The following is a 10,090-nucleotide window of genomic DNA, read 5'->3' on the forward strand; positions in this document are numbered from 1 at the left end:
CTGATTGAGCATTATATTTGAGCAGCATGTGCCCAGCACTGTTTCAGGCCCATGCATCCGGACCAGAGCTTGCACAGCAGACGCTACAATAAATCATTCCAGTAAGTATTCACTTCAAGTTTTCTCTTTATTAAAAAAAAAAGGATCTTCCGGCTACAAAATGTATTGCAATTTGTAGCCCAGTGAAAAATAAATTCAGGATATGCTTCTCATAAGAGCAGAAATCCTGCTCAGCGCGAACAATTCAGTCATTATTTGTGTTCCTGTGTTGACCTGGTAGAAACGAATAACCACGTGATTAAATTACAATAAAAAGGATTTTAATAAACGTTAGAATTAGTCATTTTCAGAAAATCCAGAGACGCACAGCAATCAAAAAACAGTGAGATTTTTTTTATTGTCTTCTCAACAGCCAGAACTTCAGTCAAAATAATAATTTCTTCTGTCATTCAGTAATCTGAGACTGTCTGAAAGCATCGTTTCTCCTTAAAAAACAAACAAACAAGAAAATCACACATTACCAGCCAGCATCACTGGGTTTCACTTAAACACAGTACAAATGTGTTTCATAAAGTCTTGGGCCAAAATAACTCATGTATTACAGGCGCTACATGATTCACTATTAATCACTGAAATTCAGCTTTTACACTAACGTGGCTCTTTTAAAATGTCTTATTGTAATATAACGACAATTACAAATAATTCATTACAATTCGAGCAAAACAACTATTTCAACAATGGCTTCTTACAAAGAAAAAATAAAGATTTAGGTGCCAAAAACGCAGCAGTTAATTGTCGTCCCTATGTTTACATGCCGTCGATAGCAATCAATTCATACACCGTGAACAAACTTCTCGTTGGTTAGTTTAAAATATTTGTCTTTGTGCAGACAAACAAAACAACTTGACGTAAAATTGCCGTTTTTTCCTTTTTTAAATCGGCCTGCTGTGGTTCTGCTCAAAGTTTCACGTAGACTATTGGGAAACTGTAACACTGCATTGTAAAAGAAAGAGTTTCCCTAACCTGGAGAGATATTCACCCTCCTCTTAAAGAAAATGCTTCGGTGGGGAACTGTGGCAGCACATAGTGCTTGTGGTTCAGTTAGCGCCGTTTGGTGGCCCCTCTGGGATGAGTGACATGAAAAAGGTTATGATGAATGACCATGTGGAGGACAAGAAGCCTGTGTGGGGGGCGCTGTTAGGATCTTCCGCTCCTTCCTCTCCGCTTTCCCCATCCTCATCATCAGAACCGTCATCCAACACTCCTTCCTATACGAGGGAAGTCAAATTACAAGAATCAAGTGAGATTATATCTCCCTGACGCTCAGTGCACAAGATTAGGCAAGAATATATGAGTCATATTTGACTGTGAAATGAGATGTCCACTAAATTAGCTTCAGGCATAATGCCCCACACTTTATCTACATACTTAAAAAACATTTCTTCATTCCCCTATGAAGTCAAAATGCCATTTTAGTGTTTTTAGCTCATCTTTCCCTTCCACTAGACCGGGAAATTACATTTTTTCTAACCTAATTAGAACAACAACATAAATAACAGACCATCTGAAATCAAGTAAATGTCAAAAAACTGTGATTGACCCCAATTGACCTCATTTTCATGATCTTTGTTGTTTTCTTAAATTGAGCAATCTACAATACAATACCACTGTGATGAGTTATTAAAGAAGAGTGGTGTACTATATCCTTCAGCTATCTGGAAACTGGTACTTCATTTCACAGCTTATACTGCAGATAAAAAATAAATGATACCGATAAGAATCCAATCAGTTCTGAGTAAAGCACCAGTGGATGAGAGAGACAGTTACCATTTCTTGTAAGTCTTGGTTTTGTGGCTCTCCCTCGGCATCATCCTGATTGGCTCCGTCTCCGGGAAGCTGAAGTTCGTTCTCCAGGTTAAACGGAAACCAGCCGGCCTGATGCCTGCAGGCAGAAACAACGAGAAAAGAAATTACAAATGTTTCACAGTGTTGGTCATATCAACTTATTATTCATTATACTCTTGAGTAATCTTTGAGGTACTTATAATGTGGTATGAAAATAACAAATCCCTGTCGTGTCTACAAAATATGTTTTATAAAAATTCTAAGAGCCTTTAATGTTAAGATAAAGGCAAAATATATAAAAGTAATGCATTGTAAAAATCGAAACTTCTGTTGAGTCTTCATAACTTTAAAATTCAGGTACTTCTTTCCAGTTATATTAGGGGAAACACAACAGGGAATCTTCAATGCAGCGCCGCATGAAGACACAGGAAATCGCTCTAATCAGAGAGCATTCAACCAATGTGGCCTTCATTGTAAAGGCAACCATTTTTTAAAGATAAATGCTTTCCGGAGAAAAGCATTTATCTATTGTTGTGAATTTCGATGTGAGATGAGACCGAGTATCACCCACAATTACTGCCTTTTGTTAAAGTACAAATCCAAAAAAGCACTAACAAAATCATGAGACCCAACAATGCAGTAACAGAACAAACACTACTGTAAGTACAGACAGGCAAGATTTTCGAGTATTTCTTAGAGTATATAGAAAATAAATTCGATAATTTATGTGACTGTTTCTTAAAATATCCATTTTCTTGTTTTTCCCTACGCCTGGAACGATGTAGCATTCTGGTACCACAAGAAAGTAGCGATAAAAGCACCTTTGAGTCATTTGTCAGCCACTATAATGAGTACAGTGTCACTGTGCTGTCCTGTCTGGCTTTTAAATGTGCTCTATAAATAAAGATTGTTGTTGTTGTTGTTATATTAAACAATACCAGAAACTCTCCCAGTTAAAGCTAGCGTGTCACCGTGCGTGCTGCAAATACACTTTATTTCAGTTTCAGAGTTTGAAGATTGTTTTAGTGTAGTTCGGGTCACTGTAGTGTAATGACGGGCATTTAAAACACATGTTTAAAGTAAACTCACAGGTAAAGCACCAGCATGGCCATCATCACCATGACAAAGCGGCTGAAGGATGAGTAGAAGTAGACTATACTGAGTAAGATGGCAGCACGTGAAAATGTGTACACCCAATCCAGCCAGTCCCGATTGAGCTCTTCCTCGTTCAGGATCTCCCCTCCTTGGGCATTCATCTGGACTTCTGGGTTGCCGTGGCGACCCACTTGGGGTCGTTGACTCTGGGGATGAGACTGGTTAGACTGGGTCGAGGTCTGGTCGGGCCTGAGGTGCTGAGAGGAGGCGGCAAGTAACTGACTAGAGGACGAGAGACAGATGGTGGTAACACTGTTTGAACACAGCCCTAAAAACCTTTGTGTTTTTAAATGGAGAGACTAAAACACAAATGGACTTACTAATGCATGTAGTACTGCCTGGCATACAGCTGCTGCCACCACATGAGTGTCATGGGGTTGTAATAAGCGGGCATATTTGCGGGAGGCATCGACTGAGCAGAGTGTTGGTTCCAGCTGGAAAAAGAGGGTGCAATATGAAAACAGTGACATTCTCCATTTTTGGAGAAGAGGTTTTAGTCAGAGCCAAAGGAAAAACATCAGCACTGTAATCAAATTATTACCGTTAATACTGTTTATTCAGTCAAATATAACCAATGCTTTTGTTTATCACATGGCCAGACATAGCAGGAAAACACACCCTCACTAAACCAGAACAACTCATCCATGTGTAAACAACCTCACTAGGATTGTTGGGAGAAGTTTTTATACACTCAACATGACAACATTATATATCAGTAAATTTGGGTTTTTACTGATTTCTGCATAAGTTTTAATTTATTTGGGATTTTTTCCAATCTATACAGGCTCAAATATACACACACACACACACACTCAAAAAGCCTTTTTATAAGTGGTGCTGAAGGTTCTACAGTGTCTTTTACTTTGGCGGGGTCTGATTAATTGTCATAAATGAGTACAGCTGGTAGTTTCTCTTTGCCAGCATAAAAAGGATTAGGATGCAAGCACTAATTTGATTGACAAAATTTAAGACGCAATGTGCATAAAGTTGCCAAGTCCAAATCATTAAGATTGTTATGTAAAGTGTCTTGAGTAACATGTTAAAACTACTTAATAATGAAGTTTATAAGCAGGTGTATTTGCATTGTTTTTCTATTTTCATCATTAGTTGGTCTAGGGAAACAGTTTCCTGAACTACCCTTCACACCTGCACTGCAGTTCAGTAGCTTACCTGTACATAAATTGTGGATACATCTGGTGGTAAGGGAAGGATCCAGCTCGGTGTCTGAGTCCATCACTGCTCCCTCCCGTAGAGGAGTGGCTATCCTGACCAACTCCATTGGAGTTCTGAGGGGCCTGTAACCAGAGAGGGGGAAAAAAAAGTTCTATTTTCTTGCTCGTCCAAACACAAAGGCAAGTGACGTTTTTAAATCTCCAGAGATTTGCAAATTACAGCAGTTAGGGAGCTGATGAAAGAAAATATGGCGATGATGAAATGAAATGCAAGGTCTAAGAAGCACACGGCTGACCCACCGTGGGACGGGCTGTGCTCTCCTGGGGCTTGTTACTGCAGCTGCGGGTGGGCTTTGGGGAGCTGGGAGGGGTTCGTGAGGCGCACACCAGATGGAGCATATGGTACTCGTCCTGCTGTAGAAGCCAATAAGAGCTCATTATTAAACACAGCTTAAGTGCAGCATGTTCTTTGGACTTGTTATTTTTAAACCTCAAGAACACTTCAAAGCGCTTCTAAATCTATTTTGTGGACATTTGCTTTATTAGATTAATGCAAAGACAAGAATACTATACATTAAGCTTTTCTACAAGGCTACAGATCTAAATCCTTCAAAAGAGTTTTCCAAGTTACTATCTTTGTTAATTACTTATCTAGATATACCTTAATCAGGTGCTGGAAAACTTTAAAAATGTTGCTTTCAGGTTTAAACAAGACAAAATTAACACGAGGGAAGCGACTGTTTCTAAACAAATCAGCAGTAACTCAGCATCCCAGCTTAACCTGTGATAACTGAAACAAATACACGATTGTTTTTTTTTGTATGCCATTCCCCATTTATGTACACATTATATGTATGCATGTTTTGTATGCTGTTTATTTACTGCTGCATAACTATTGCCAACTGAGCTGCTGCCTATTTTGGCTAAGGACAACTTCACAAAAGAGACAGGACATTTAAGATTTGCAATGTTCCTGCTCAAACACAAACATATTAATAATACCTACATAATATTTGAACATATTGAGTTTCTTTACAAAACAGCATGCAATTATAGGAAAGCCCATTATAAAATGCATTACTTTAATAGTGGCCTAGAGATGAAGAAGAGAAAAAAAAGTGGAACACTAGGTAATAAAACATATTAAAAAATCAATTAAAAGAGAACAACATAAAAAGAAGGAACACAAACTCTCATTAGAGCTGCAATATACCTGTACACACTGTCTTGCTTTGCCCCCTCCTCCATTCTACTCTCTTTTTAGTGATGATATGTCGGCCAGTTTTTCGTTTTCAAAAATCAATTCACTAGACTTGAATTTACCTAAAAAAGATCAACATGAACATTAAAACTTTTTTCCCCTCAAGACTTTGTCATTGCTGTGCCACCTATGGTTACATAATCATTGTTGCAGGTTACACAAAGAAAACCAGGAGGAAAAGTCCTTCACCGCAACAAATACAAAAGTGAAGTCACTTCGTGCCGATAGCAGAAAAATGGGTCAACCTAAGAGTTGCCTAATTTTGCAGGAATCAACATGAAGACTCATTGACATCCAGTAATTGTGTATAAGGTGGCTTTGTTTGCACAAGCACCGAATGTTCCAGTGAAATAAATAAAGATTACATAAGCACGACAAACTACATTCACTGGACACTTTATTAGGTACAGATCTTTGTTAATGCAAATATCTGACCAACCAATCACACGGCAGCAAATCTGTGTATTTAGGCATGCAATCAGGCTTTAGTTCAAACTGAGCATCAGAATGGGAAAGAAAGGTTTTTCCCCCGCTTTTTAATCAGCAGTTCCGGCTAATGCTGGTGGTAGCGTAGTGGTGTGGGTGACACTTTGGGAACCTTAGTACCAACTGAGCGTCATTTAAACACCACAGCCAACCTGAGTATTAGTACTGATCATATCCATCCAATCACAGTGTACCCATACTCTAATGGCTTTTTCCACCAAGATTAATGTGCCATGTCACAAAGCCCAAATCATCTTAAATTGGTTTCTTAGACAGGACAGCACAGTGACACTGTACTCAAATGGCCTCCACAGTCATTGGATCTCAGTCCAGTAGAGGGTGGTAGTGGTAGAATGGGAGGTTCACATCATGGATGTAAAGCCGACAATTCTGCAGCACCCGTTTGATGCCATCATGTCAACATGGACAAAAAAAATCTCTGAGGAATGTTTCCAGTACCTTGTTGAATCTATGCTGCAAAGAGTTATGCAAGTTCTGAATGCCAAAGCATGTCCAACCCAGTACTAGCAAGGTGTACCTAATAAAGTGTCCTTTGAGTGCAATTCCAGTTTATCTCAGATGTGTGGGAAGGTGTTTCTGTGTAGGCTACATAAGTTCTTCCACACCATACTCCATTCTACTTTGAGTGCAGAGAGACTCTTTTGTTGAAATTTTAAACACAGTAAGTAACAATTGCCTGATACATTTTTGTAAATCAGGCAGTTTAAATCTTGTGAGCTGTAGACTTACTAAACTACATGGACTTTAATAAATCCTATGCCTATAACTACACAAACTTACCTTTCTGAGCACATCTTTTAAGGTAAAATGATCCAGCAGGAGCTTTCCAGAATACACCAGCCTCTGGTCTTTGGAGCTCTAAAAAAAAAAAAAAAAAAGGATAACGATAACTGGGTCAAAGAAGGAAGCCTATGTATAATGAACAACACCAAGAATCTAGGTTGCTCAGTTTTGTTTTACATTTTTAAAAGGGTAAAGATGCCAGAAATACAATCATACACTGAAAGAAAACAGAGTTAACGGTTAAATGTACATGATCACAGCATTAAAGGGCAGAAACTTTCTGTGAATGAGTGATAAGGATTGGTTTGTAGTAACCTCAATTGGGATAAGTGGGTCTTAAGAGTGGATTTAGCTCTCCTGACTACAACAAGGTCAGAGTGTGATCCTCTTACAGCTTGCATTCACTCTACAGTTGTTAAAAAACACATTTTCTCTTTTAGATCCTGGCCATCTTACAACTGGAAGTGGAAGTATTTTCTTGTTTTTTGAGATTTCCAGAAATAACTTCCCCCGAGGTACACAAAAATGTAAAGGCATTTTGATGAACACTCTACAGCTTTATCAGAATGCAGTTTGCTCCCATGTATTTAATTTGATTGCATCAAAACAAGCCAAGAGCACAGAGGAAGCAGAGCAAAGTCAGATTAGCAGCACAATAAAGCCGGAATATAAACGCCTTCCCTTCATTGTGACGTCAAATCTACAGCCTCCAAGGCTCATTCAGCTACAAAGACTCTAGGAACCTCATTTCTTTCCCTTCAGAAAAAACATCAAGGTTAATGATCTATGTCACTCAGTGATTATTCAACTGAGTGACATAATATGACTCATGAGGGAACTCAGCAGAACTCACAAAGCAAAAGTAAGCAAAGCAAAATGAAGGTTGAGACTGTGTGAGAGCTAAAAATCAAAACACAGTTAAAAGGCAACAGAAACAACAAAAAATGCAATTCATTCTCAAAACTGTAACTGTGAAGCTCATATGTAACACACGGGGGTATGCAGGCCATTTCCTGCCTGATATGTGTAGCATAATGCAGAAAAAAATCTGGTAATGATATCAATACACAGTTTGTCCAGCAGAGCGGCTTTCACTGCAGTGTTTGCAATACTGTCACTGTCTGCAGCATATGGAGCAGAATACATGTCACAGCACCATTATGTACCATTATGTTCGTTGATTTTGTAACTCCAACATATTGCGTGTGTCATTCATATTACTATTAACTGAAAAAGGCAAGAAAACACTTGTTACACTTGTTCCATGTTATGAGTATCTTTCTAACCACATAACTATCTCCCAACACTGCAGTGTTTCTCAAACTGTGGGGCATGAACGACCAGAAGAAAAATGTGAAGTTGAATGAATGTAATAATTTTTTTAATCATTATAAGGGAATAACAAAAACAAGAGTTTGCTGATGCAATAGTTTCCATTTAATTAAAATTCAATTTTAATCGTTCTTTTTAAATTGTAAATTTTTGATTAAAATAGCCAGAAATAAAATTCTGCTAACCTCTGAAGTGAAGCATACCAAAACGTTTGAGAACTACTGCATTACTGTATGCCATCAAAACAAATACAGTAGTAGTATTACAACAGCAGCTGCTGCTCCTACTTCAATAACAGTGATCAGCTGGTTTGGATAACAAAAGCAAAGTAGGAAAGTGTTACCATGATCAGAGGGAATTAACACGCAAGTCAACCTCTTACATCAACAGCTTTGATTAAATAAGGGTGAGATACTCACAGGTTTACTCGGGTACACATCAGACAGGTGAGCTTTGAGTTTCTCCACAGTCCAGTTCTGGTAGCAGTTGATTGTCTGGTCATCATATTTCTGATTGGGAGCCCTGATCACAAGGGTAACAGGATTGTCCACAACAGCTTGATCCATGACTCATTTGTCTTCAGTGGAAAACAAGAGAGAAAGGAGATCTGGACTACGAAGTGTGTGTCCTTGTTCCAGCTCTGTTAGTTTTCAAATAGGTTCCTGGCACCATCGAGGGGAAAAAATCTCACAGCTGGAAGAAACAGAAATGACAACATGAGTTTAGGGTTGCCCAGGTGGCATAGTGACATATTACGTAGTAAAATGAAGCAAATAATAACAGCACGGGAAAAAACGGTTCAATATTTTCCGACAGAGAAAGAAGAGTTATTCGTTTTTATCCTGTATTCGCCCTGACACACATTGAACCACACATATATTTCATTACAGCTACAACACTCGCGACAACATTGTAACAAGCTCCCGAACTAAACAATAGCGCTAAGGACAAAGTGATATGCTCTAACAGAAAACTAACGCTACATTTTGTCAGGGGTAATTAATGGATGGCTAAGCTAACGTTAGCTTTAGTAGGTTCTCTGCTACTAACAGCAGTCAAGTCAAGCTAAAAAAGTTCTCGCCTTGGATAACTACCCGCCCAAATTACAATGATCTAGTTGTAGAACGGTGTTCTTGTAAAACTAAGCTATGATGTACCTGGTTAACGTACCTGGTTTACCTCCGGACAGCAAAATGTTGTCTAGTTGGCTGAACGGACTGAACCTGGTTGTCATACTTCTTTGATGGATTTCGGAAGGTTGTCAACATTCGACGTTATACTTATTACTGCCACCTGCTGGACTTTAGTGTGCATTACAACAAAGACACGCTAAAAAAGACTGTGGAGATGTACGTTTAATATACATTTCAAAGGAGTCTCTGCAGTCCTTTGAAACAGCTTGTAGAACCTCTTGAGCAGCAATTCTTCAAGTAGTATTTTCTGTATGGCCCTATCAGTCTCTGATATTGCTGAAGAGGAATTTTGGCCCTCTCTTCTTTACAAATCTTCTTAAGGTCACTGAAGTTTGCAAGCCTTTGTTGATATACTAATGTCTTAAGATCCTGCGACATGGCCTCACGTTTGACTCTAAATACTTTGGTATACAGAGGAGTTCATGGTTAACCCAATGACTGCAAGTTGCCCAGGTCTTGTGGCTGCAAAACAACCCCAAATCATCAATCCTCCTCCACCGTGTTGTTGATATGAGGTATTTGTGGTGATATGCTGTGTTTGGTTTCTGGCATATGTGGTGCTGTACTATAAGCCCAGATGCCTCTTTGGTGTCATCTGTTCAAAGGACATTGTTCCAGAAATCTTGTGATTTGTTAAGGAACTGTTAATGAAATTTGTGACAATAAGCCATGCTACAATGTTCATTTTAAAGTTTATATTCTTTTCTGGCAACCTTTCCAAACCAGCCATACTTGTTCAGTCTTTTTTAACTGCACTGTCATGAACTGTCGCCTTTAGCTTGCAAACTTAAGCCTGTAGATTCAGACATGAAACTCTTGGATTTTTTTGTCAGTTTGTCCTT

At 38.7% G+C, this 10,090-nt stretch overlaps 1 protein-coding gene across 2 annotated transcripts; it reads right to left on the reverse strand.

The window, feature by feature from the left end:
• Nucleotides 1–378: 378 nt before the first annotated feature.
• On the reverse strand, nt 379–9,366 carry LOC113014978 (homocysteine-responsive endoplasmic reticulum-resident ubiquitin-like domain member 2 protein). 2 transcript variants are annotated; one of them, XM_026156870.2, is made up of 9 exons: nt 9,226–9,366; nt 8,475–8,748; nt 6,721–6,798; nt 4,473–4,586; nt 4,171–4,295; nt 3,321–3,434; nt 2,935–3,222; nt 1,828–1,942; nt 379–1,268 (listed from the first exon to the last, which is right to left on the reverse strand). In XM_026156870.2, the coding sequence occupies exons 2-9, from the start codon at nt 8,619–8,621 to the stop codon at nt 1,098–1,100; spliced, it is 1,152 nt and encodes a 383-aa protein (XP_026012655.1). In that variant the 5' UTR covers nt 8,622–8,748; nt 9,226–9,366; the 3' UTR covers nt 379–1,097. The 2 variants fall into 2 exon arrangements, with proteins under 2 accessions (XP_026012655.1, XP_026012656.1); XM_026156871.2 differs by having other exon boundaries at nt 9,213–9,317.
• Nucleotides 9,367–10,090: the final 724 nt, after the last annotated feature.

This window comes from Astatotilapia calliptera, chromosome 22, assembly GCF_964374335.1.
Source record: "Astatotilapia calliptera chromosome 22, fAstCal68.1, whole genome shotgun sequence".
Classification (NCBI taxonomy): Eukaryota; Metazoa; Chordata; class Actinopteri; order Cichliformes; family Cichlidae; genus Astatotilapia; species Astatotilapia calliptera.

Excerpts from the sequence above, each read along its gene's own strand:
- LOC113014978 (XM_026156870.2), bottom strand. The coding sequence starts at position 8,621 with ATGGATCAAGCTGTTGTGGACAATCCTGTTACCCTTGTGATCAGGGCT. Across the intron at positions 6,799-8,474 it reads ATGTGTACCCGAGTAAACCT|AGCTCCAAAGACCAGAGGCT; the intron begins GTGAGTATCTCA and ends TTTTTTTTTTAG. Across the intron at positions 4,587-6,720 it reads TAAAAGATGTGCTCAGAAAG|CAGGACGAGTACCATATGCT; the intron begins GTAAGTTTGTGT and ends TGGCTTCTACAG.